The 27,301-nt window shown below is 41.6% G+C and overlaps 1 protein-coding gene across 2 annotated transcripts in view; it reads right to left on the bottom strand.

Annotated features, from left to right (window-relative positions):
* PHEX (phosphate regulating endopeptidase X-linked) overlaps positions 1-27,301 on the bottom strand; it is a 201,981-nt gene that overhangs the window by 157,899 nt on the left and 16,781 nt on the right. For both annotated transcript variants that reach the window (XM_055338552.1, XM_055338553.1), the window contains exons 4-5: positions 2,293-2,379; positions 1,000-1,226 (exon numbers count right to left, since the gene is read on the bottom strand). In XM_055338552.1, coding sequence (XP_055194527.1) covers positions 1,000-1,226; positions 2,293-2,379 — 314 coding nt within the window. The remainder of the gene's footprint in view (positions 1-999; positions 1,227-2,292; positions 2,380-27,301) is intronic.

Genomic DNA, 27,301 nt, shown 5'->3' with positions numbered 1-27,301 from the left:
TGGGTATACGGTCTACAGCTGCTTTCCCAGGTACAAAAGCAGAGTTGAGTAGGTGAGACAGAGACCATATGGCCCAAAGAGCCTAAAATATTTACTATCTGGTCCTTCACAGAAAAAAAAATTGCTAGCTTCTTGGTATAAATCAAAAAATAAACTTCATGGTGCTGCTTTTTAAAAGTTGACTTAGGGGCACCTGGGTGGCTCAGTGGTTGAGCGTCTGCCTTTGGCTCAGGTCACGATCCCAGGGTCCTAGGATCAAGTCCTGCATCGGGCTCCCCACAGGGAGCCTGTTTCTCCCTCTGCCTATGTCTCTGCTTCTTTCTCCATGTGTCTCTCATGAATAAATAAATAAAATCTTAATAAATAATAAAAATAAAAAAATAAAAGTTGACTTACAGCAGAAGAGGGTAATATACTCTAAAGGTTTTATACTTCTACGATGTAATGATCAATATATCACTAATATTTTCTGCTTTGACAAAGAATGGAATTGGGAGAAAAATCAGCAATTCAATAAAATTTTCATTATTAGTCAAAGTAACTGTGGAAGCAAAAAATACAGTGGGATCAAAACACAACACAATTTGAGAAATGTTATTTGAATCCTTGTCAAGCTGTTTCACTGATGAGTCTTTCATTGTTGCTCCTTTGTCATGAGGAGGTTTGAGGAAGAGCAGAGTTCAGAAAGTCTTTGCAACTTGCTCCCCACTGGAATTTAGGGACCCCACACAAGCTCAGAGTAGATATTTGAGGGCCAGATCAGAGATGACTTGAAACTCACAACTCACACACCAGCTTCCTGAAAGGCTGACAAAACTGGTTAGTTCATGATTTACACTCTGCAAATCTGAGAGGAAGGGGAATATCCTAGATCCTAATGTTTAATAGGATTTTTATCCTCTGATTTCACTAAGGTAGGATGATTCTCTTTCTCTGGAAAGACATCCCAAAAGGCTAACATTGGACTGAACAAACAGGATGAACAAGTCCTCACTATACCTTTAAAATGTGTTCGCTGGACACCTTGTCATCAGGGGACACATACAATCGGATGAGGACAGAATTGCTGTATTGACCACGAAATGCCGCAAGGGTATGCAAAAGACTAAACTTCCTCTCTGACCAAACTCCTTCAGGACCGATGTTAGACTCGAGCACAGGCCAGCGGAAAGGTGAATGCCGCAGGATGTGTAGCAATGGTTTGGCATCGGCTTTTTCAATCGCTTCTGAAAAGGAGCAAATATGAAGGAAGAGTTAGAATTGCAAACTGGATCACCAAACCACCAAACCAGAATGCAGGTGTATCTTCTCAAGAGAAACTTCCCCAGAAGGCCCAACTGAACATTTCAGCTGTTAGAAGCGCCGTGGATTGGGCATGACCACAGACATAGGACCGTCTAAGACCCACACTTCAGTGTGACTGCCTGAACTCGGTCTTCTCGCCAGGAGAGCTGACTAGGGAAACTGCTGGGTATTCCCCACAAGAAAAGATGGGCTCACTATAGCCCAATGAGCAATATTAGGCTGAGAACACTCGAGAAGACTAAGGAACAATCCTAAGTAAAGGAAACTACTCAGCCAAACCAACCACTCCCCCAATACATGTGAAATAATGCTTCTAGACTCTTTTGTCATCTTTTACTACCCTCTTCTAGCTCACCAAATAATACCCCACATTGTAAACAAGTTAACACACTTCCCACAGGCACTGGCTTCTTCCTGTAGCGTTCTTGAGAAAACACACCAGATTAAATGGCAAGTGTTACCTTAACTCTAATCAGACCCAAGATGCCAACATAGGCCAAAGACACCCACCTAAGGTGCCTGTTAGGCAGATGGGGAAGTAGAAGGAGCCCGGCCCACCTGGGAATCTGGATTTTCCTAGACCCCAGTGAGGTTCTATGGGATACAGCAACACTCCCAAATGCCCTCTCTCCCAGGCTCCTTTTCAGACCAGGCAGGGCCTCTGGATTCTTATTTCTGTACCACAAACAGTGGGGTTTGCCTTCCTGACCCTCCCCAAGTTTCTCATGGAGTGACTGATACCTAAAGAACCCAAGCCATAGAAATAAAATGCTTTTCCTATTTTCTGCATCAAATCAACAATAGAATATTAAGACAAGGAGAGTCAAGATTCAGTCTTTGAGAAGTGTTCCTCTCCTCAAACAACACTTTTAAACATTAATCGAATTCTTAGTAGTTCTCATTTCCCTTAAACAATATCTTTAAACATTAATAGACTCTCAGAAGGATAGGGTGTTAAATATTTTATTTATTTTCTTTATTACTCACTCTCATTCATGCAAGATGAATAAAGGATTTTGGCTTTCTGTATAGCTTCAGTGTCCCGCCTTCTACTGATAGATTTCTCCAAAAGTGCTAGGAAAATTAAGAAAGGATTCATTAGTATCCATCCCTACATGGTGCCAAGTTAAAGGTCATTCAATAACCCCAGTCCTGGTCTCCAGAAAAATCAAACATAAAGACAGACAACCCTGGGAAAGACACATCTATAAAAGATATACAGATGGCAGAACCAAGTCTAAGTTGCTTGAGGTTCAAATTTTTTAAAAAAATTTTTTTAACCTTCTCTTTTCCCAGGTTCTCCTAATTCAGAGAAACCAAAAGTTTAATTTCCAACTCAGACTGGCCCTGCTGCAGGGGTTAATGTTTTCTGCCACCTACATAAAAAAACAGAATTCATTTATTCAAGAACCAAAAATAACTGAATTCTGTTCCTTGTTTCTGCACCGAGTAATATTCTCAAAGGAGGCAATTTCATCAGGGTCGGGTTTCTTAAGATTTCTTCACAGCCCAGCCTCTCAGGGAGGTCACCTGGAAGAAATTGCCCATTAGAAGTTTTATTCAATGTTGCATAAACATGCTGTGGACATGAAAAAAGTTGTTTAGACGGGAAATGGAGAGGCGAGATTGGAAAGCCTACCCAAATTGCCTGAAAACTTGTCCATTTACACATGTGGAGTCCTGCCCGTTTAAATGAGGTCATGTGTATGAAATGCCTGCCAGCATAGACATGAGCCCACCCAGAAAATGATTTGCCATTTATAACATCACTGATGCTATTGTTTGAAGGTGGAAAATGACAGCTGTCACTATTAAATAGAGGAGGAGGGAAAGGCAAGACTCAATAAAAACTACCCTCCCCCCCAAACACACCTTGGATGTACTTTACTGTATTAATTTACCTACATCAAGCCAGGATGAAGAATCCCTGTGCAGCCCCGTGGCACTGCCTGCATCGAGCTATGTCAAACTGCCGTTGTCAAGGCATTTGGAGTTTATTTCTGAAACAACCTAGCAGCCTCCAAATGACGGCACAACAGATGCTCCCACAGTACTCTGAATAGCTTCAAGACACAATGGAGAGTGCTAATCAAATTAATAAATAATTACATATTCCCTGAAGAGGAACCTCTACTTCTACACCAGAAGTCCTACCTTTCAAAAAATGATGCAGTCCAGAGCTCCTGTCCAGAGCACCTGGACATCAAATCAGTCCATATAACTACACGGATCCAAATAAAATAAATTGAGTTGGATGTGGGCGTTTTCAATTGTTTCGACTTGTTTGGTGTTTTTTTGTGTATTATCATAGCAATAAAAGCAGGATAAGTAGCCCCAAGGACAAGAAGGAAGATTGGTTTTGTTTTTGTTTTTGTTTTTGTTTTAATATTTATTTATTCATGAGAGGCACACAGAGAGGCAGAGACACAGGCAGCAGGAGAAGCAGGCTCCCTGCAGGGAGCCCGATGCAGGACTCGATCCCAGAACTCTGGGATCACGCCCTGAGCCAAAGGCAGATGCTCAACCACTGAGCCACCCAGGCGTCCCTGTTTTTGTTTTTTATTTAATAAACAGAAAGCTCTAAAACCATACTCACATAGAAGTTCTATTCAAATCAAATCATGTGCCTTTCTACTGTGTTACCTCCACAGTCACTAGATTGTTGGGGAGACGCATTTGGAAGTAAATAATCCAAATTCTATTTAGGGATGTGATGTTATTCCAATGCTATAAACACTCCACAGATTGCAAACAAGAATGCCCTGAGGACTAAAAACAAGCCATGGGAACAAAAGAACTCAAATAGTAAATATGTACCTGAGTGTGTACCCAAGACAGTGTGTGTATCACAAGAAGGTAAAAAGAGGACATGTGATGCTAAGTAGGGCATTCCCAAAACCTTAACTGTGCACAAGTATCAGTAATTAGTTCAGGCATATCCCAGAGATATCATGGGTTCAGTTCTAGACTACTGCAATAAAGTGAATATTGCAATAAAGCAAGTCAAATGAATTTTCTAGCTTCCTAGTGCATATAAAAGTCATATTCACACTATACTGTATTCTATTAAGTGTGCAATAGCATTATGTCTAAAAACAACAATGTAATACCTTAATTCAAAAAAAAGTACTTCATTGCCGGCACCTGGGTGGCTCAGCGGTTGAGCGCCTGCCTTTGGCTCAGGTCCTGATCCTGGGGTCCTGGGATCGAGTCCTGCATCAGGCTCCCTGGTGGGGAGCCTGCTTCTCCCTCTGCCTATGTCTCTGCCTCTCTCTGTGTCTCTCATGAATTATTTTTAAAAAATACTTTGCTACAAAATGCTAACCATCATCTGAGTTTTCCAACAAGTTTTTCAACAATATTATTTTTGCTGGTGGAAGGTCCTGCCTAGAGGTTGATTACTTTTGACAGATCAGGGTGGTGGTTGCCAAAGGCTAGGAGGGCTGTGGCAATTTCTTAAGACAACAATGAAGTTTGCCACATGGACCAACACCTCCTCTCAGGATCAAGTTCTCTGTAGCATGAGATGTTGTTTTATGGCATTTTACCCACAGTACAACCTCTTTCAAAATTAGAGTCAATCCTCTCAAATCCTGCCGCTGCTTTATCAACTGAGTTTATGTAATATTCTAAATCCTTGGTTGTCATTTCAACAAGCTTCACAGTGTCTTTGCTAGGAGGAGATTCCTTCTCAAGACACTACTTACTTGGGGTGACTGGGTGGCACAGTTGGTTAAGCGACTGACTCTTGGTTTTGGCTCAGGTCTTGATCTTGGGCTCATGAGATCGAGCCCCGCATCAGGCTCTGTGCTCAGTGCAGAGTCTACTTGAGATTCTCTCTCCCTTTCTCTCTGCCTTCCCACTCATGCTCTCTCTCTCAAATAAGTAAATAAATCTTAAAAAGAAAAAAAAAACTTTCTCTGCTCATCCATAAGAAAAAACTCCCCATCCATTCAAGTTTGATCATGAGATGACAGCAATATATTCACATCTTCAGGTTCCACTTCTAGTTTTCTTGCTATTTCCACCACATTTGAAATTACTTCCTCCCCTGAAGTCTTGAACCCCTCAAGTCATCTATGGGGGCTGGAATCAGCTTCTTCCAGATTCCTGTGTCAGTATTCTGACCTTTTCCCATGAATCACACATGCTTTTGACATCATCTAGAATGGTGAATCCTTTCCAGGAGGTTTTTTATTTACTGTCCCCATATCCATCACGGGAATCACTATCTGTGGCAGCTATAGCCTTATAAAACCTATTTCTTAAATAATAAGACTTGAAAGTCAAAATGACTCCGTGATCTGTGGGCTGCAGAGTGAATGTTGTGCTAGCAGGCATGAAGGCAACATCAATCTCACTGTACATCTATCTTCATCAGAGTTGGTGACCAGGTGCAGTCACCTCTTTTTCTGATCTGTAGGTCTCAACAAGAGGTTTAAAATACTCACTAAACTATGTTGTGAACAGATGTGCTGTCATGCAGGCTTTGCTGCTCCATTTAGAGAGCACAGGGTAGGTTTAGCCTAACCCTTAAGGGCTCTAGGATTTTCAAAGTGATCAATAAACAGTGGCTCCAGGGTAAAGTCACCAGGGCTGCATTAGCCCCCGACAAGAGTCAGCCTGTCCTTGGAAGCTTTGAGGCCAGGCACTGACTTCTCCTCTCTAGCTATGCAAGTGCTACGTGGAATCTTCTTCCAAGTAAGGCTGTTCCATCTACAATGTTCAGTGTAGTCATCTTCATGAATTATCTGAGCTAGGTCTTCCGAAGAGCTTGGATGTCTGGGTAACTGGATAAAGGCGGCTTCCCCTTACATGATGGCACCAGCTTCTCCCCCTTAAACTTCATGAATCAACTTCTGCTAGTTTCTGACTTTGCTTTTGCAGCCTCCTCCCCTCTCTCAGCCTTCACAGCATTCAAGAGAGTTGGGGCCTTGCTCTGGAGCAGGCTGTGGCCTAAGGGTCTCTATCCTGTGGCTGCTTTGACCCTCTGTCCAGACCCCCGCAACTTTGTCCGGATCGGCAATAAGCCTGTTTTGCTTCCTTATCATTCGTGTGTTCACTGGGGGAGCACTCTCATTTCCTTCGAGAATGTTTCCTTTGTACTCACAACTTGGCTAACTGGTGCCAGAGGCCGAGCTTCCAAAAAACCTTCTTCACTAAGCTTAATCATCTCCAGCTTTTGATTTAAAGTGAGAGATTTCACTTGAACACTTCCAGGCCACTGTAGGGCCATTAATTGGCCTGATTTCAATATTGCCACATCTTGGAATAGGGAGGCCTGAGGAGAGGGAGCAAGATGGGCAAAGAGCCAGTCGAAGAGCAGTCAGAACGCACACAACATTGATCAATTAAGTTTGCCATCTGTATATGGTTCGTGGTGCCCCGGAACAATCACAACGATAACATCAAAGCTCACTGATCACAGATCACCGTAGGAAATAGAAGAGTAATGACCAGGTTTGAAATATTCCAAGAACCACCAAAATGTGACATAGAGACATCAAGTGGGGACCACACTGCTGTTGGAAAAATGGCACCAAATACATAGGCTCAATGCAGGGTGACCACAAACCTTCAGGTTGTAAAAAATGCAGGATCTGCCAAGCCCAGTAAAGGGAAGTCCAATAAAGTGAGGAATGGCTGTATGTGTCAGAACTCTGGCTTTCCAGGGCACCGGGGGGCGGGGGCAGGCGCTGAGTGGTTGAACATCTGCCTTCGGCTCAGGGCGTGATCCCGGGGTCCTGGGATCGAGTCCCGCATCGGGCTCCCTGCAGGGAGCCTGCTTCTCCCTCTGCCTGTGTCTCTGCCTCTTTCTCTGTGTCACTCATGGATAAATAAATAAAATCTTTTATTTAAAAAATCTGGCTTCCATACTAGAATATGGCTTTTATTTTTTTAAGATTTTATTTATTTATTCATGAGAGACACAAAGAGAGAGGGGCAGAGACACAGGCAAATGGAGAAGCAGGCCTCATGCAGGGAGCCCGACGCGGGACTCGATCCCGGGGCTCCAGGATCACACCCTGGGCTGAAGGCAGTGCTAAACCACTGAGCCACCAGGGCTGCCCATGGCTTTTATTATTTTTTTTTATTTTAAAGATTTTTATTTTATTTTAATTTATAAATACTTTTATATATTTAATATTTACATATAAATATATATTTATAAATAAAGATATTTATTCATTTATGGTTCAACCACTGAGCCATCCAGGCATCCCAGAATATGGCTTTTAAAACAAATTCAGCTACACGGGTTACTTGTCATACCCTTTCCCCGTCTCTCCTCCTCCTCATGCCCAAGCAGGCAGGAGAGCATTGATATGCAGACAGTGATGTGGCAATCAGTTGGCAGCATCCATTTTATGTATCTCTGTGTTTGAATTAGAGGTAAGAGGAATAAAGTCTAGCCTGGAGAGTAATTAATGAGCAGAAAACAAAGCCTGCCTATCAAAGGCAATTACTCAGGTTATTAAAATGTCCCTAATGCACTCAGAAGGGCTCCTGGGTCACCCACGCAAGGGCATTCCCATCATCATCTGTGTTGCTTCCTGGACAATGTCTCAACCTTCGCCCCTTTCTGGGTATTCTTAACCATGTTACAACAGAAAAGGAAAGCTCCAGTTCATAAAAATCTCTAGTGTGACAAACCTGAGACTACAGAGTCAGTTTCTAAATGCTTCTGATCATCCAATTTGAACATAACCCATATTATGTATTTTTCTCTTCTCTAAATTAGCCTTAATCAAATAAAAGTGTTTTTCTCATAAACAGATAAAATAGACATATCAAGGGGGTGGGGCTTTCAAATCACACCGAAGTGGTTTCCAGTTGCCACTTGCTGCTTCTTTCTAGCTGGAACTAAGCAAATTATATCACCTCTCTAAGCCTCAGTTTCTTCATCTGTAAATCTGGAGCATAACACTGCCTATCTCCCAGGGTTGTGGTGAAGAGCAAACATTTGAACGCAAAGAAACTCCCTCTGTCGGGACGCCTGGGTGGCTCAGTGGTTGAGCACCTGCCTTGGGCCCAGGATGTGATCCTGGAGACCTGGGATCGGGTCCCGCATCGTGCTCCCTGCGTGGAGCCTGCTTCTCCCTCTGCCTGTGTCTCTGCCTCTCTCTCTGTGTGTGTGTGTGTGTGTGTGTCTCATGAACAAATAAATAAAATCTCTAAAAAATAAAATAGAAAATTTTTAAAAATTAAAAATTAAAAAAAAAGAAACTCCTTCGGTCAATGCCCAGACACCCAAGTGATCCATCAATGGGGGCCCAGTCAGCCGTTCACAAAGCTCAAGTAATCAAGACTGTTTCTCGTGCTTTTCCCTAAATGTTTTTTCCTCCTCCTTTCTCAGGATATTGGTAGCTGAAGGCCACATGCTAACCCGAGACATGGCCGCTCCATGTACAGGACTGTTTCACAAACAGGACCCGCCTGAGCCACCTGGCCGAGCCCCATGTTCTCCACCATAGAGACAACGCCCCACGGAGAGGGATATTCTGCAGTGTTAACCTTGTACAAATATTTTGTTCACATTCCTCTTCCTCAACAAGGCATTTTCTTGTGTTGAAGAAATTTTCATGTGTTTCTAATGAGACTATACCATACATACAGAAAGGTACACTGATCATAATTTGAAGGATTTTCACAAAGTAAACATACCCTCGTAACCAATGTTATGACCAGAGCCCTAAAAGCCCTTTGTGCTCCCTTCCAGTCACTACTTCTGATCAAGACCACAAATACCCTCATTAAGGAAGTGCTCCCTCAAGTCGATGTCCCCTACCTCTATTGGGTAATCTACCTTTCTCTTACTGATTTATAGAATTTCTTTATATATTCAACACCAAGTCCTTCACTGAATATCAGTATTGTGAAATCTCCCCTTGGACCAGCTTCACTTTCACCATGGCATCATTGGGTGATGAACCAAAATTCTTTATTTTAATATAATCCAAGTTCCCCATTTTATTCTGTGTGTGGCTCGCATATTTGGTGTCCCATTTAAGAAGACTTTGCCTGTCCCAAGGTCATGATATTCTCCTCTGTTTTTTTACAGAATCCTTATTGTTTCACATTCAGATCTACAATCCATGTAGAACTAGTTTCTAGTTCATGGACAGCCATGCCTTTGTAACATAAACTTGGCTCACAGGGACAACCCGAGGGAGAATTTTCATGAAGGTATTTTTGGTCATTGGGCCCAAGTACTGTGACGTAAAAAGTAATCTTGGTACATAAAACTGGCATTAACAATGGCTAGCCTCCATTAAACTGAGTAGTCTGTGGGGCAGGGGCTGGGTCACATTCATCTTTGAGCAGCCAGGGCCTACTGCGTAGCATGGTTGGTGCTCAGTCCACATTTTCAGAGTTGAATTCCTGAAAAAGTTAAGTCTGAGAGTTTTTCATCTAACAAAAAAGGAACTGTGAGAAGTTGGACTTCTATCATTGCTCATTATAATCAGCAACGCCCCAATTACGCAAAATCCATAATCTCCTTCTCTCCCATCCCAGTCTCTGTATCATACGATGAAATCCAAGAGTTACTTCATCAGTTTTCATGAACACCAGTTTTTAGGATGCCTAAGTTTCATCATACCAGTGGTCTCGAATTTAATCACCCACTTCCTAGTCTTCATCTGTGGGTAAATACTTAGGTGGCACTCAACTTCCTTTAAGCTCAGAAGCTGAGACAGGACCACCAACCCTACTCACTCAATTCACCTCTCCTGCTGAGAAACGGCTTTTACTGAGGGATCTGGAACAGGAGAAAGAATTCTGAAGGATGGACCAGACTCCTGAAGACTTGGCAGTCCCTGGTAAGTCAAGAGCTCACAACAGTCCCATGCAGCTCAGGCCAGTCATCTGAAGTTTCCGCAACATTTAGGACCTTCTCACCTAACACTGTTTTCAAAAATTTCATATGCATAAAGTTTTAGGCCTATGAGCAAATACCTACCAAAAACTTTGGTGCTGAGTTGATGCCATTTGAATGAGATGGCTCGAGGGCACAGGAACTCTGTCAAAACACACTCTTTTTGTGTTCTTTCTCCCAACCCTGCAATCCTTCTCTGTGCCTGTTCTAAAGGGGATCCTCAGGCTACCTGCTAAGAGACCAATGGATGCTGAAGCCGTGTGCCTGATTTGCTTAATGCAAACAATAACTGCGTCCTAAACCTTCATGTCACGTGTCATCAAGGTGAATTCTCAATCTCTTGGTAGATTATGCCAGCATTTCTCCCTCAGAAATCAGGGAGAGTGTCCTCTTAATTCTAGCTCAAAGGAAAAACAGGAAAAATCAAAACTTTGGAAAGTCGGATCCACATTCTAAGGGAAGGTATGCCCTTCCACACCAACATAACAAACACATTCTCTAGAAATATATATATTTTTAAACCTATTATATCATGGCCTGGTTTCTCCTCTGGTGGTACTTAAAAACCACCTTCGGATGGTCCATGGTAGACTGTCACCTCTAATCTTACTATTTTTAGTCCTTGTTGATTTTCCAGGCTACAGACTTCAATTTGGTTTCCAGGCTCCTCAGTTTATTTACCGTACTGAGAAATTTCATTTTTCTAACTCACACTGCATGGGTATTAAACTCTTAGGCAGCTGGACCTGGAGACTCTAAATCAGCTTGCAAAGCCCGTTGTTATTCTCATTAAAAAATAAAATTTCAAGTTAACTAAGTCATGGTCTGTGGATCCCATAACCCTCACGAACGGTGTGACACCCAACTTTGCAGTTCCGCCGCCCAGAGCCAGTCAAGCATGGGATTACCTGAGTCTTTCTGACACACTGAAAAGACAATAAGAACTGATATTTCTCATTCTTCTGGGAAACTCCCACCTAAATATAGGGAGAGAAACTGTCAGAATCCTTTTCTCTGTTCATTTTTTATCATCATCTTATAAATGATAATTGTTGGCTGGCATCAGCTTAAGAAAAAGGGGCAGAGATTATTTTAGGGGCACTAACAACCTCTAACTCATCAATCTAAATCATCGGTTACCAAATAACATAAAAATACCCCCCATTTAACACAAAAGACCTCTTTGCCCATAATGAAATCGATTTTATAAAACTGCCAGACTTACAAAAGTCTAGTGGAAGGTAACTCTTTTATTATGTTCCCTTACAAGTGAATTTATAAGGATTACACTTATCAGGGTTACACTTCAAAATAATTTAAACTAAATTTTAACATTACTCTTTGACAGCATAGAATTACAATGAACCTGCCAATATGATATTTTAACTCATAAAAATAGCTTTCCTAGTTAGATAATTTGTATCTTAGCAGATAATTCAATGTAAGGCCTGTGGTGAATTTAAAGTCACTAAAATCCATCTTCAATTTTTTTCCTATACTAAAAACCCTAATTACATATTTTGTCCTGCCCCTTTCTAGCATCTTAACATTATAAGGGAAAGGTCATGCATGGTTATGTTTCCCTGGCAGGGGTCCTTCCTGAGCAGTCCTGAACATCCAAGGACCCAGTGGTGATAGCATTCATTTATCAAACACATGCTCTGTGCCAGGTGTATTGTACATGACCTCAATTAATCCCCCACAAACCCTAAGAAGCATGTATCACTGATCCCATTCTACTCTACTCCTGAGAAGACCCTAAGAACCTGTCCAAGGAAACTCAGGTAGTAAAGGTTAGATCTCTGAGTTGGGCTCAGGTCTCTTAACTCCTGTTCATTCAACCATCAGGTACCCAGCGACTGTGCAAGTCACTTTTGTGTGTGAGAACAAGGTCCCCAAGTGGTTAAGCCTGAGGCAGCAATGCCCTCATGGACTTTAATGGAGCTCTCAATCTTAACTGGAAGGCATTCCCTGGTGACACCGAGACATGTTTTTGAAGTCGTGCACCAACTCCGTGCTGAGCCATCTACCACTATGCCCTGTCACCCCATTTGTAACCAGGGAGACACACTCCTGAGGCACCTAGCTAGCCAGGGAACGGAAGCCTAGTGACGTTAGGACAGAACAAAGCTGGCTGGTCCCTAAGGCTTGACTTTACATCATGTCCTGGTCTAAACCAGTGGTGTCCAAACTTGAACAGGCCTTCTTGATGCCTATGATCCCAGGAAACATCACCAGCCCAGATTCCCTCCTCCCCCATTCCCCATTCTGCTCAAAGTCAATGCTGATTGCCGATTTCCTCACCCGACAGCTTCCTTTCAATTAAACGTCACCATTCTTCAAGGAGAGCACTACTTTGTTTTGTTCTATAGACGCTCTCTGTGTATTGGCCCATTTAAGTCTAACTTAGTTCCTCAGTTCTGCAAAGCACAGCTTTAAAAAGTTCCTTTCTCAAAGGTGAAATGCAATAGGGGTTTAAGGTGAGGGTTGATTCACTGGTTCAAAGGCCAAAACAAACAAACAAACAAAAAAAAAAACTACATGATGCTAGGAAGACTTCCAAAGTGAAAAAAAAATACAGGACAGCTATTTTCAACTCCAGCTTATACCACACCCTACGGCAAGGAAGAGTGGGATAAATATTACATCCCTCAAATCCTAAAAAATCTGAGCTCTAGACTTGACAATTCCTCCCTCATCTGTGAAAGCGGCATCAAAACACTGTAAACATAGGTTTAAAAAGCCACTTCCCAACTAACCCCTGTTTTCACTCCCACCTTCCATGAGGAGGTAAGAGTAGCAGAGGTTCTATTCCCAGCTGTTCAAACTACAGTGTGTGGTCAAGAAAGGCTGCCTTTTTTTAAAGACTTTATTTATTTGAGAGAAAGAGAGAGAGAGAGAAACAAGCAGACGCTGTGCTCAGCACAGAGCCCAGAGCCCGATGTGGGGCTCAACCTCAGGACCCTGAGACCATGACCTGCGCTGAAATCAAGAGTCCCACGCTCAACCAACGGTGCCACCCAGGAGCCCCAGGCTGTCCTCCTTAAATGGGGTTTCTAGCAGTGAGGGATTAGGAACTGGGCTCTCTTCTCTTCTCTGTCCCAAAGAGGGGAAGCAACAGCACCTTTGACAGAAGCTAAAGGAGTGAAAGGGCTAACAGGAAGACAGGAAACTTCCATGCCCACCGGCTGCTGCTGTGGCCTCGGCAGCGGATTCTGGGGAACCACCTGGAGGTACCTGGCAAAGTACACTTCTAAGTTCAAAGAGACCAGGGGCTACAGAGAAGAGACAATGGCCCTGCACACTGACCTGAAGAGAACACAGAGAAAAGAATACCCAGTAATGCTTGGGGTTCTCTCTAAGAAAGAAGACAAACTCAACCTTCCATTCAGATCCCAAGCTAGAAAACAGAACAGCGCGACAGGGCCTTCTGAACTGGCCTCCACACATCAAGCCATTTTCTACACGCAGCCAGTGTGTTCTGGCAAAAGCCATCACACCCCTCAATATGACATGTACAAACGGTCTCCCAGTGCCCGGGGACAGAGGCGAAAATCTTCACACGGCCTACAAGGCCTGCACGCTCTTGGCGCCTCCTCTCTCTTCAATCTTGTCTTTTGTCCCTTTTCCCTTTAAACTCTGAGCTCCAATCACACTGGGCTTCTTGGGTTTCCTCAAAGGCACCAGCTGGACAAAGCCTCCGCTCACGCAACTCTTTCCGCCTGGGTTAAAATTGGAGACATTTGAAATGTTAGACCCATAATCTGTGGGGGACAAATTATATGGCTGGATTGGCCCGGGCTAGTCACATAATTCCCCTGACCTTCGCTTCCTCGGATGTAGGGCAAAGACAGAAATAAACAATGATGGCCAACAGCACCAAATTAGAGTGAGGAACCAGAGAGAAAACAAATGAGAGGCTAAAGGAATAAAATTAGTAACAAGAAATGTTTGGGCCTTGGGGAAGTGAACTTAGGAATTCAGAATAGACAGCAGGGAGGAGAAGTCATTTCATTTGGGACTTAATCGAAATGACCACTGTAGGAAGCAGACTTGTGAGTCTACCAGCACATACTTGCGTGTTTCTCTCAGAAATAACGGTTCCCACACCTACCTCAGCTGCTGATGAAAATAAAAGCCCTTCTCATTTTCTAAATTAAAAGGCCCATACATGTTTTAAAAATACCCCTCATTGTGTAAATATGAACACCACTGAGCCTTTCCAAACAAACATTTCTTATTTGTGACAAGCTATTCTCCAACCAGCATATAATTAATTTTCCTGTTATGGGTAGTGCCTTTTTACACGGAATGTTCTCTTGACACTTTAGAGCAAATAGTCCATCATTACTAATTCATTAAGCATTCAAAGAGATGCTATTAATCACAATGAACTAATGTGGTATTAATGGGTAGGTTATTAATCTGCAATTACATGCAGATTTCCTAATAAATTCAAGTTGCCCAAGTTTTTTGAGGAGGAAGGCAAGGGAAAACGAAATGAACAAATCTTTCAGAAAACAAATTAAGGGGAAGAAATCTCTCTCCCTGAATCATAAAACAATACACACAAACTTCCTGTGTTTTTTTTATCCTAAGAAATCTTTGTTTTGACCCAGTATAAGGACATTTCTAGTATATAGATTTTTTTAAGATTTATTTATTTATTCATGAAAGACACAGAAAGAGAGGCAGAGACATAGGCAGAGGGAGAAGCAGGCTCCCCGCAGGGAGCCTGAAGTGGGACTGGATCTTGGATCCCAGGATCATGCCCTAAGCCAAAGGCAGATGCTCAACCGCTGAGGCGCACCCAGGCGTCCCATCTAATATATAGATTTTAATTGAAATCACAGTTATAAATGGAGAAAAAACAAGACCACCCCTGAAGAGGTGAGTCTCTTCAGTGACATACCATGTCCTTGGACATCCTTAAGCCTGGCCACTCAACACAGGGTCCCCAGACCAGCAGTGTGGGCATCACCTGTGAGCTTGTCAGAAGTGCAGACTCTTGGATCCTTTCTCAGACCTACCAAATCAGAATGTTCACTTTACCAAGATCCCCAGGTGACTCACGTACACCCTCAAGGCTGGGAAGAACAGTATTACAGTCTGGCTCTGTAGCTGCATACCAGAGTCGAAGGGGGAAGGGGGGTGTTTGCTTCGATGCCACTGCATGGTAAAACCTAGGAATACAGAGGTGGGAACGTCATGCAAATCTCACTGAGTATTGTTTAAAGCACAGAAATGAGGTGGATGTGTCGAGCAGTTGGGGAGGCTGGATTATCGGAAATACAATTTACATAGCATATTTCATCTGTTCTAAGCAGCATATTTTTTTTTCCGCTTCTTAATATCTCTGAAATTGGAATCCATCTTAAACCTGTCAGTCAGGTACAGTCACGGCCTGCCCTGGTGGGAACCTGAGCGAGCAGTTCTCACAGTGGGCCCTTGAAACAAGTTGGCTGCACAGCCAGTAAATGGTCACTCAAAACGTCTACAGAAAGATTTCAATACGATTGGGGCATGAAATGAAAACTTAGTGCGTATCCAAATAGGCAATCGTGGAGGACACTCCTGGAGCTGATGGAGAGAGAGCACTTTTTTAAGAAACGCCGAATCACTGCTGCTATGGACACAAAGAAGATGTTTTGTGAGAAACCCAAGGCACTGCTGACTTGAAATCCAAAGGACTGTGCAGAAGTTTTAAGGCTACTCTAATCAAGCTCTCCTGCTTGCATTTTCCTTTTAATTAGTGCAAAAGAGTAAAAGAGTCATATGATCAAAGTTAATGTCTACAAGAACTCTTTCAATGAACATAAAGCAAAAACGCCAGGTGAGAGGAAGGCACCACGTAGTAGCTTCGTCTTGGCTGGCATATGTGAAGTAATGGGGCATCATAGAGTTGGCGGTATTTCTCATTCAGTGCTATTAACTCACTTAAGGCTAGGGGAGACTCAGCAATGTGTGTTCATTCTCTTGCTTAATTTGAAGTCAAATAAACAGAACAAGATTGCATATAACTAGAACATCGCCATCACAGGAGACCCAGCATTTTTCATTCTGAAAAAAGAATGATATACGTCTAGAAATCTAAGGTTATTTGGATTTAAATAAAAGAAAGCAATATAAAAATGTCTCGAAATGACTCCAGAAACATTTGAAGAACAAGTAAAGCTCTGGGCGAGGTGAGATATTCTGAGTCTTGAATCCTGGGTGTCACATGCACACCGCAGGTCTGGCCGAGTGCGCAGGCAGGCGGGAGGCATCTGGCAAGGGCACTTCCATAGACGTCCTGCCACACCATGGGCTGCGCAGCCTTCAGACCTCAGCCGGAGCCACAATTGCTTGCTCTCCTCACCCAGCACTTCCCACATGTTCCCCACCAGACATGTTTCATTCTGGCAATGACCTACAGCTTTCAAACCCTAACTTGCTCTTCTCCACAGTCTAGAGTTTCCAGATGGACATCGACACCTCTGACCTCAATTAAAATAACAGACCTCTAGGTCTTAATTTACTTGCACTGTTGTGTATCCAAACCAGTGTGCAGATCAGGGGAAAAAAAGAAATCCCTTGTCTTTTCCTTTATTATTCTGAGACTTGGCCAAAAGATTGGGAAATGTAAATCGAGAGAAATTAATAAGTTAAGGTGCTGCCCGGCATTCTTTAATGTCAACTAGCAAAGCATATTGCCAGAGCAGTAGTTTTGAATGGGTCTCAGCTCAGAAAACTCAGGGAACATTCTCCAATGGACAGTGCCTAGAGTTCATGACTCCGTTGTTTGGTTTTCACCCTTTGAGTAGGTTCTCAAATTTGGCTCCACATTAAAGTCACCTGGGGAGGGAGGAGGGGGTGGCTAAAGATCCAGAAGGCCAGGCTCCACCCCAGACCAATTACATCAAAAGTCGTAAGGATGGGACCCAGGCATCTGTGTTTTTTAAGCTCCCTCGTGATTTCAGTGTGCAGCCATCGGTGAGAAGCACGGCTCTAGAACAGCCCCATCCACTACAGAAGCTGGGAGTCATGTGAGGCTACTGAACACTGGAAATGCAGTTCATCTACATGGAGATGGGTAGCAAGTATAATAAGCATACCAGAGTCCAAAGACTTAGGAACGAAAGAATGTAAACTGTCTTGTGAACAAGTTTTTATACTGATTACGTGAAATGAAAATTCTTTGGATATGTTGGGTTGGACAGAATCATGGGATTTTACCTGGTTCCTTTTTCCTTTTCTAACTCAGCTGTTGAAAAATATAAAATTAACAGGTAATTTGCATTTGTGACTTATATTACATTTCTGGACAATAGTGACTTTATAGGTCCTTCGCTGTGTGAATATGAATGAAATACTTAACCTCTCCAAGCCTCAGCTTTCACAACTATAAAATGGAACAATACCATCTTCTTAGCTTGTCAAGATTGTTACTAGGCGCTAAGGGTCAAACCATCTGAATCCAAATCCTAGCTCCACTGCCTATCAGCTATGTGATCTTGGGCTGCTCAATGGGACTGCTCAGTGCCTTTGCTTCCTCATTGACAAAATGGAGATATATCTTCCATCTTATGGACATGGTGGGAGTTCACTTTAGACAGTTCAACTAAGGACATTATTAAACAAAGTCATCTCTACACAGTGCCTGGCTTCCTAGGCCCTTCTCCATGTTATGCATTCCTAGGAATTATTTTATAATCATTAAGAGCTCATTTTATAGCAAGGAGTAGAAATCCTGCCCATTAGTAATACACTGGGGGAGAAATAGGCATTTCGCCACACCTTAAAGATGCCCAACCCATCCACACCATCAAGTTGCAGTCTCAGAGATGAGGGTGAGAATACAGCCGAAGCCATCTCATCAGGGAGATCGGAAATGCAAGGGCGAAATTTTCAACTCAGTTCGCGGTCACCTTGTGTGCAAGCAACTTTTTCATTTTTCTGGTACCTCAGTCTTGCCACTGACCAACGGGGAGTAGAGTAAAGGTAATGGACTGCCCCACTTCTCTAAAGACACAGGTTTCAAGGTCCAGGAGATCTGAGTCATCTGCTTCTGCTGTGAAATCTGGATGACCCTTGGAAGTTCCTGCAAAAATCCCACATTCTCAGCTCCATTATCATTCCAGCTTGTGGCAACAACAGCAAGAACACGAGGGGACTTGGAGGAGCTTCAGGAATCACTGCCACAGCTCACGTGGGTACGCCTCGGAACTGTCACCACCGAAACCAGCTAGGATTTTTCTTCCCTTTCCAAACAGTCATCATCTTTCAGGAAGTGGCTTTTTAAAAATATGCAACCCTTCTGAACAACTGCCAAGTAAAATACACTTACACACACCAACCATGCAAAATGGGGCCTGGGTGTGGAGAAGCTGGGAAGTGTCCCTGTAGGTGTATATGTGTCCTTCTCAGGAGGCACAGGTCCTGTGTCATCAGTCCGGCCAGAGAACTTATCTTTAGTCAAAAGAACTTAAATTTAGTAGGCAGTCTTCTAAAGTAAAAAATGTTTCTTTCTTCCTACCACATTCAAGCTAACTGGCAGGAAACTTTTCATAACGTGTTGCAATACTTAGGCCACAAAAATGCCCCTCGTCTGCTTCCCCTCTCTTTTGTTTCAGTCCTCATTCCAGGCACAGCGTTTCCAGGCTGTAGCTCCACTTCTCGGGAAGCTCAGCATTCCCTGCTACAAGTAAAAAATCTCACCAATGGATTTCGACATCTTTCATTGGCCCATCTCACTCCTGTTGCCTCTCCCCAAGACCTTTCAGTGCCCCCCTCCCAACAACGCCAAGTTCCATGGATTTGGTCTTTCCCTTGGGACTCTGTTCATAGCACCTCCAGAACTATAGTCCCCTCTATCCCTACCCTTCCAAGCTCAACCAAGAGTCCCTGTCTTCAAGGATCGGATAACAAGCAAGGTCTTTCATACAACATGTATTATGTACTTATGAATGAAGACTCTACTTTGTGTGTTACTGTCTTCAATCATTTGCGTTGCATCTAAGTATTTTTAAGTAGACCACGGCAAAAGCTGTATTGTCTCTAGCTGGGCATTGACTTTTAACTCTCTGCTTTCGGAAGAGGCTTGTGACAACACTCAGCAATTTCACCTATAAATATATTTATTCCATGGCATAGGTAATCGCACAAAGCCTGCACTGTGATCAGTTCGAGGTTTGGTGTTGGCACAAATCTCTGGTTTCACCTAATGTCCTTATAAACATATATGAGCTGTTGGTAATGTGCTTATTACCCAGGGATTCAAGGGTAATGTGGACTGTTCAAAGATTTGGGCATGAGCGGACCCATGGTGTCACGTAATAGCCAACTCTAGTTGAAACACCTAGATGAGGATGCATCAAAGGGCTGGAGTTTAGTGTAACTATACCTTCTTGAGGCCTGCCCCTGCAACCTTTACCCAGGCAGGGGTTTTTTGTGCCACACATTCCCTAGGCAGGCTCTTAAAGCCTAACGATCATTCTTAAAATAATGTTTATGAATACACAGGTTTACAACAGAAACCAGTCATTCTGAAGCACAGTTAATAAAACAGTTGGTTTACTGTTTGTCACCATAATATATGTGCTACTTCTTTAAGTCACTAAATAATACGATGCAGTATTGGGTCTAACCATTGCTATGATTCTGAAATGGTGATGTGTGTAGATAATATTTCAAGATACTTGCAATATCTACATCAAGACCAAAAAATCATGATTCCCATTGGTAACGGTGTCAAAGCCAACAACATTAGAGTTTTGCCTGCTTTCATAATTAAAGAAAATGCTAAAGTTCCACCAGAGGTTAGTGAAAATAAAGGTGCATCTTTTCCCCTTCAAGTCCCTGGAATTCTACAGGCAGCCCTCTTGAGGTAAGAATCCCCTAGGCAGAAAGAAAAGAAAAAAGAGAAGAAAGGCAAACAGGTGAGAACAACAAAAAAGTGACATCTAAAGAGGATGTAGAACAGCCTAAGATGACCCTTTCCTCATTTTAACCAATTCCCCTTGCCTCTTCTCTCTTTTCCTGCAGGAGGGATTGAAAACTCATGTCCCCCCAACCAATGTGTCGTCCAAACAAACAAATTATCAAAATCCTGCAGGTCTGAGGTCGCGACCAAGGTCTGCCAATAAAAGCTAGGAACACACACAGATGTCCTAACCTACTGTTTCCATCTCCAGGCTCCTTCCTTTCAGGATCAGCAGCCTTATTTACAGGCACCGTGAGACTTTCGGGAAGAACTACACTGTACCATTTTACTTTGCTGGTGCTGCTAAAGTTTTGTAATCAATTTGTCATTTCTCATGTGGCCAGGAATCTAACATGTATCAACCACCTACTACATGCCACTAGCTTTCAAAAATGCTAATTTCAAAAAATAAATAAATAAATATTTTTTTAAAATTAAAAATGTTAATTTCATCCTCGTGAAATTAACAATAATAGCAGGTGTTATTTACTGAGTTCTGTGCAGAAGACTTTTGATGCACCTCATTGAATCAATCCAACAGGATCACAAGATAAGAAACTCCGAGTCAGAGGAAAGCGGTTTGCCAGCGGTCACAGAGCCAGGAAGTTCTCTTCGTCCTTAGTATAACTGACACAAGATCACGCCACCAGGGAGCCTTGGAGCCCCAGGAAGGGCTCTAGCCTGCCTCACTGTCCATTCCCCTGTCCTGCCTCCCTGAGGCCTGGAACAGAAATGAAGAACAACTGACAATTACCCTTCCCCTCCTATCAGGGGCAAGCACCAGCTGCATCTCAGGACTCCCCTGGAACAGCACGTCGGGCCCTAGGCCCAGATGGAGGGGGAGAAAGAAGAGAAGAGCAAGCCACCCCTCCCCACTGAGTCAGCCAGCCACTCACAGAGGGTACAGTCTTTCTCTCCTCTCCTTACCAAGTATTAGTAAGCACCAACTCTATGCCAGGCACGATGCTGGGTGCTGAGTCACAGCAGAGCCCAAAAAGACAGGCAGAGGTAAGACAAACAGCAAGCAAATACACAAACAAGATAATTTGAATGGTTATGAGTGCCACAAAGAACACTAATACAGTAACAGGATGAGGGACTGGAGATGAGAGTAGGGAACTATTTTTAGTGACCGTGTTCTCTGCCCCTTCTCTATCACTAACATAAACTTGAATTTATACCCACGTAGCTCACCTTTCCAATGGCCTATTCGTGGCTCTAGAGCAGCACCGACAGAAACATTATCTGAGCTATATATGGCATTATTCATTTCCTTGTACATTTAAAGATAAGAAAAATGAAACAGGTGAGGTTGTTTAATAATATAGTCTAACCAAAGAGGTCTTAAAATACTATCATTTTAATATATAATTAAGGAAAGGGTACCTGGGTGGTTGAGCGTCTGCCTTTGGCTCAGGTGGTGATCCTGGAGTCCCGGGAATGAGTCCCACATTGGGCTCCCTGCAGGGAGCCACTTCTCCCTCTGCCTGTGTCTCTGCCTCTCTCTGTGTCCCTCATGAATAAATACATAAAATCTTTAAAAAATGTAATTGAGGAAATAAATCATCAACTTCTTGGTGAAATATTTTACATGTTTTTTTAAATGAAGTCTTTGAAATTTAGTGTGTATTTTTTATTTATACCACATTTCAAGTCCAGCTAGCCATACTTCAAGTACTCAAAAGCCACCAGTGGTGGTGAGGGGGGTTACCCGGGTGGTGTAGTCGGTTATAACATCCAACTCTTGGTTTGGGCTCAGCCCAGATCTCAGGGTTGTGAGATCAAGCCCTGCATCAGGCTCCACGTTCAGTGCAGAGTCTGCTTGAATTTCTCTCTCCCTTTGCCTCTGCCCCTCCACCTCGCTTGTATGGTCTTTCTCTCTCAAATTAATATATAAAATTTTTTTAAAAGCCCTGAGTAGCTAGTGGATTACGGTACTTATTAAAACATTTCCTGCTGTTCAGATGTTTAAGTTCCACATGCGTAGTCCTGAGGGTCTTATTAATCTCTGCACTTCTGTATCCTCCTGTGTCTAACACAATGCCTCTTGCTAGATGTGAATGAAAAACTATAAATTTTAATTGCTATTGCTACTGGCAAGGATTTTATGACCAAACAGACTTAGAAAAAATCATGAGACAATGAAGTTGAAGCAGAGAGAAACAAAGAAATAGGATCTTTAATGATATGGTTCAGCTGCTGGATCCATCCTTACCTGAAGTCTACATATTATCAGACACTTTGGTTCCTTGAACCAGAAAATGTTCTCTATTTTTAATCCAGGTGGAGTTGGGATTTTTGTTACCTGTTACTGAAAGCAACTGGTGCCAAGAAAAAAGTAAATGCCAAGTCAATTGTCTTGACTTCACAGAATAATTAATACAGCCACTATGTTGGCAAACTGAACTCCAATAAAAAGAAATTTAAAAAATAAAAATAAAAAAATAAAAATAAATTAATACAGCCAAAATGCTGTACATTTCAGTCTATTTAAAGTGAATGTAAAAAAATAAAAATAAAAACAAATAAAGTGAATGTATTTCCCCAAAATTAAAGAGCACATAACCCAGAATGGATCTAATGAACAGATCTGGTTCTTGTCAAGTGTACCAAACTTACATGTAATATCAACCACTATGACAGAAGAGCTACGTGAAAGCCACAGAAAAAAAAGATCAGATCTTAAAATCAAATGCTTGGAGCAGAGAAAAGCTATAAAGACAAGGACATGCACTGGAAGTAGAAAGGGACACACAAGAAGGAAGCGGACCACAGCTTTTACGCATGATGGCCGTTCTCATGGCCTCTTCACTTCCTTCAGCTATTTAGAAAAACATATTCTAGAGCTACATACACATTTTTCAAAGAGGCTTCAGGAAGAAATTCATTTGTCTGTTTGAGGTGTTTCCTAACAAGAAACTGCTAAACTTTTTAAATCGGACTTCTTTCCCTTTCCTCACACTCTACACACCCCCACCCCTACCCATCCTCAAATGGTGTTCTGAGAGTAGGAAAAACGCAGACAACCAACAACAAAACAATTTTTCAGGTAAAATCATTTCGTTTCACATTCTAAATGTCTTCCAGACAGGCCCAAATCTTCACGGGCCACCTCTCTGTGCGTGCAGGACTTAGGATGACATAGGTAGAATTTGGCAATTTGCTGCTTCATGTGTGGCCACATTCAAAAGAGCCAGCATGGTCACAAAAACAGGAATCTGCTCTCTGAGTGGGCACCCTGCCCCCTGCCATTTATACAGATTGACTGAGATTTAACGGTGCTGAGTTTTGCCAAGAATAAAAAGCCAATCACCACCATGGCTGGTTGCTCCCTAGCACTTCTCCACCATATCCCCATTTTTTTTTTCTAGTCTGATGTTTGTTTCAAAGAACTTAATGATGTCAGAGCTCAGTTCGGTACATCATATTGTGTTCGTGGTGCCAGGAAAATGGCACCGTTCACTGTCTTCAATCGGCTGAACTTCCTAATTATCAAATGACCTTACAGAAGCTAAAGTTTCCAGCTGTCCATTATATGCAAAAGATGATTTGGCTAGGATCATTATGGCAAAAACAAGATTTGGGGGGGTTAATTATGAGAACCATCTGAATCTCAGCCAGCAGATATTTACAAATAAATAACCCATCTATGAATCATAATCATCTTTCTTTGCTCATTAATGCGTAGACCCTACTTCATCTTATTGTTCTGCTGGTACTGTCTGTGCTTGAACATAATAATATACTGCATTTCTTTACAAAATATTGGCAAAGATTGCTATTCTACAACAGAGATGAGCTGGCCCTACCTTGAGTCATCTGTCTTCTGTTTGACACAAGTGTTCTATCTCACTTATTGCCTCATGTTTCATAAGTGCTCATTTGCAAAATTTTCATCTGCTCGTTCATAAGCAACACATGCTGTGTCATCCTCACGGTCACATGAAGACAAATTTGGGAGGTTTTGTGGGAAGGAAATTTTGAGACATTCAAACACATGACTATATTCGGCCTTCTTTTTTTTAAAAAAAAAAACCTGCTTCTTGGAGAGAATAAGAAATAATTTTATCTTCCAACTAGAAATCTGAGTCTTATATGCCATTTAAAGAAAAAAATCCACGAAGCCAGGTTGCTGACTTCAATAGAGGGCAATTTTTCATCAGCCAGGTCTGTCAAATCCATTTTATTTCACAAATTGGACAGCCGTATCTGTGTGTTCTCTATCAGGCATAAGAAAATGGTATTCTTTTGATTGGTAGTATTGGGTTTTATTTTTGGATGTTCTCTCTTTTTATCAAGGGTGAGGAAAAAGATCTAGACAGTATTCAATATTTTTGAAAGCACATGATATTTACAAACGATAAGACCAGAATAAAACTTAAAGCATTTGGTAGACATTACTTCATGAGCCTTAGAACTAGCTGTGAGACGAAATGGAGGCACAGACAACAAACATTTACTCTCAGAGGGCCTGCTCTATGCCAGGAACTGGCCTGGGATAAAACATGATCTCTGAGGGTCATCTCCCCTAGTCCTCACAAGCCCTACGAAATGAGTTCTTTTATCCCCATTTGGAAGGTAGGAAAACTGAGCTAGGTGAAATAAGTAGTTGGCCAAAACTGGCACAGAGGAGAAACATAAAGGAACCAGGATTCAAATACAGGTCTGCAGCTTCAGCACTCATGCTCTGAGTGGCTTACAATGAGGGAAAAAAATTCTGGAAATAATCTAAATGGCAACATGGGAATTGATTGAATCAACTGTAGTATATCCACACAAAGCAGTCATGGCAAAGGATGATAAAGATCTATTTTAATTGACGTGAATAGATGTTAGCATGTCAAATGAAAGGACATTATAAAAATAGAATATTTGATCCTTTTTGGCATATACATATAACTTGATATGTATATTCACATTTAAAAGGTTATCACTGGGTGGTAGGACTTGATGTAGATTCTTTTTGACTTGTTTTTACTTTTTTTGTTTTTATTATTGAAGGATAATTGGCGTATCATATCCTATTAGTTTCAGGTGTACAACATAGTGACTCAACTCTGTACATTAACGTGGTAAGTGTAGTCACCATACAATGTTGTTAGGGTATTACTGACGATAGTCCCTATGCTGTACTTTTCATCTCTGTGACTTATTTTATAACTCAAAGTTTGTACCTCTTTATCCCTTTCATCTATTGTGCCCTTCCCTCCATCCCCCTCCCCTCTGACGATCACCAGTTCTTTCTCAGTATATTAGAATCTAGTTTTTTGGTTTGTTCATTTGGTCTTTAGATGCCACATATAAGCGAAATCGTATGTTACTTGTTTCTTCCTGTTATTCACCTACAGTCGGCGTACAATGACCCTGTATTACCTGGATGGTTGGATGGATGGGTACACAGACTGTGAGACACGCAGATACACAGAGATAGAATATATAACAATAGGTAGTCATCTGCAGTACATTTGAAAATCAGAAAAATATCTATCTATAAATCTGCTTATCTATACTTTTATAGACATATTATTTTCTCACTATATGTATAAGTGTATACTTAGAGACAGATGTGATAAGATATACATTAATAGAATGGAAGAATAGCATGATAAAGCAAATGTAACAAACTGGTAATAATTAGGGAATCTGGATAAAGGGTATATGGACATTCTTGTGCCATTCTCTCAACTTTTCTCTAAGGCTGAATTATCTCTAAATTAAAAAGTTTAAACAACTAATACATATTTTATATATCAAACACATACATCTAGTACAAGATAATACTAACTTAAAAAGAGACCTTACTCGACCATTTGCTCTCTTTCTTGGAAGCCAGAGCCCCAGGATCAATTTTTGAGTTCATCCTTTATAGTACTTGTCACACTGTAAGCTGGGATTTATTTGATTGTGTCTTTCCCAGAGCAGAGAAATATACGGGAAACCTCCCATTTTGTTTCATAAGGCCAGTGATCTTGATAACAGAGTTTAACAAACCTAGCACACAGAAATCCACAGACCAATCTCAGTCATATACATAAACACAAGTATTTGAAATGAAATATGAGCTTATTCAACTTTAGCAAAGTCTGAAAAGAAAATAAGAAACGATTCACAGGTAGGATTTATTTCAAGACTATAAGGTTAATTCAGCATAAGAAAATCCAGAAAAGTTAAAGAGATACTCCATCTGAATCTCTCCATAAACAGCAAAGACATTTTCTTGAGTAACGCCTTTTTGCAAACTAGGAGTAATAGAACACAATAAAGAACACCTATTCAAAACAAAGAAAAAATATATTTGGGGACTGTGGGGGAAATAGCAGAGGCATCACCAACCAAGCTAGGAATAAGAAAATTACACTCATTGTCATTGCTATTATTCAACACTGCTCTGGAGGCTCCAGCCAATACAGTAAAAGGAAAGGGAGAGACAAAAAGTCTAATTATTTCTTAACTTTAGGATTACTTATCTAAAAAATTCCAAACAAACCACCAAAAAGCTATTAATTAATAAGACAGTTCTAATGAGATCCAATAAAGATACATTAAAACTTTACGACGGGCATCAGGAGTTAGCAAACTTTTTCCATAAGGGTCAGAGGGGCAATAATTTAGGCTTGTGGGTCATACGATTTCTGTAGCAACTACTCCACTTTGCCACTGTGGCACAAAAGAAGCCATCAACAACGCCCAAGTGAATGGATGCATGGTCTCCCAGTGAAACTTTAATTATAAAAACAGGAAGTGAACTAGATTTGGCCCACAAGCCATAGTTTGCTGACCCCTACTTTACAATACCCAAAAAAAAAAAATTTAAGAACACAGTTGATGAAAAAGATTTACCATTTAAAGCAGCAAGAAAATATATAAAGACCTAGAAATAACTTTCTGCAGGGCAATTCAGTTGTATGCATGCATCAAAAATTAAACTGTGACAGCTCTTTCAATACGATTCTATTTCTAGAATATACGTGGATACATATTACAGTGCTATATATGATAAAAAAATATATCTATTAACATTATCTACGTCTATGAGAAATACATCATTTTTAAAGCACATAACAGAGTAGTAGGCCTGATTTTAGTTAGGTTTTTTAATAGATGAATGTGCACATGAGGTCTTACATATGTGCCCACAAATGGAAGTTGTGTAGCCA

Source organism: Nyctereutes procyonoides, unplaced genomic scaffold, assembly GCF_905146905.1.
Source record: "Nyctereutes procyonoides isolate TBG_1078 unplaced genomic scaffold, NYPRO_anot_genome, whole genome shotgun sequence".
In the NCBI taxonomy this organism is placed as follows: domain Eukaryota; kingdom Metazoa; phylum Chordata; class Mammalia; order Carnivora; family Canidae; genus Nyctereutes; species Nyctereutes procyonoides.
Note: the sequence above shows the minus strand (reverse complement) of the source record. Positions and strands in the feature narration are given on the sequence as shown.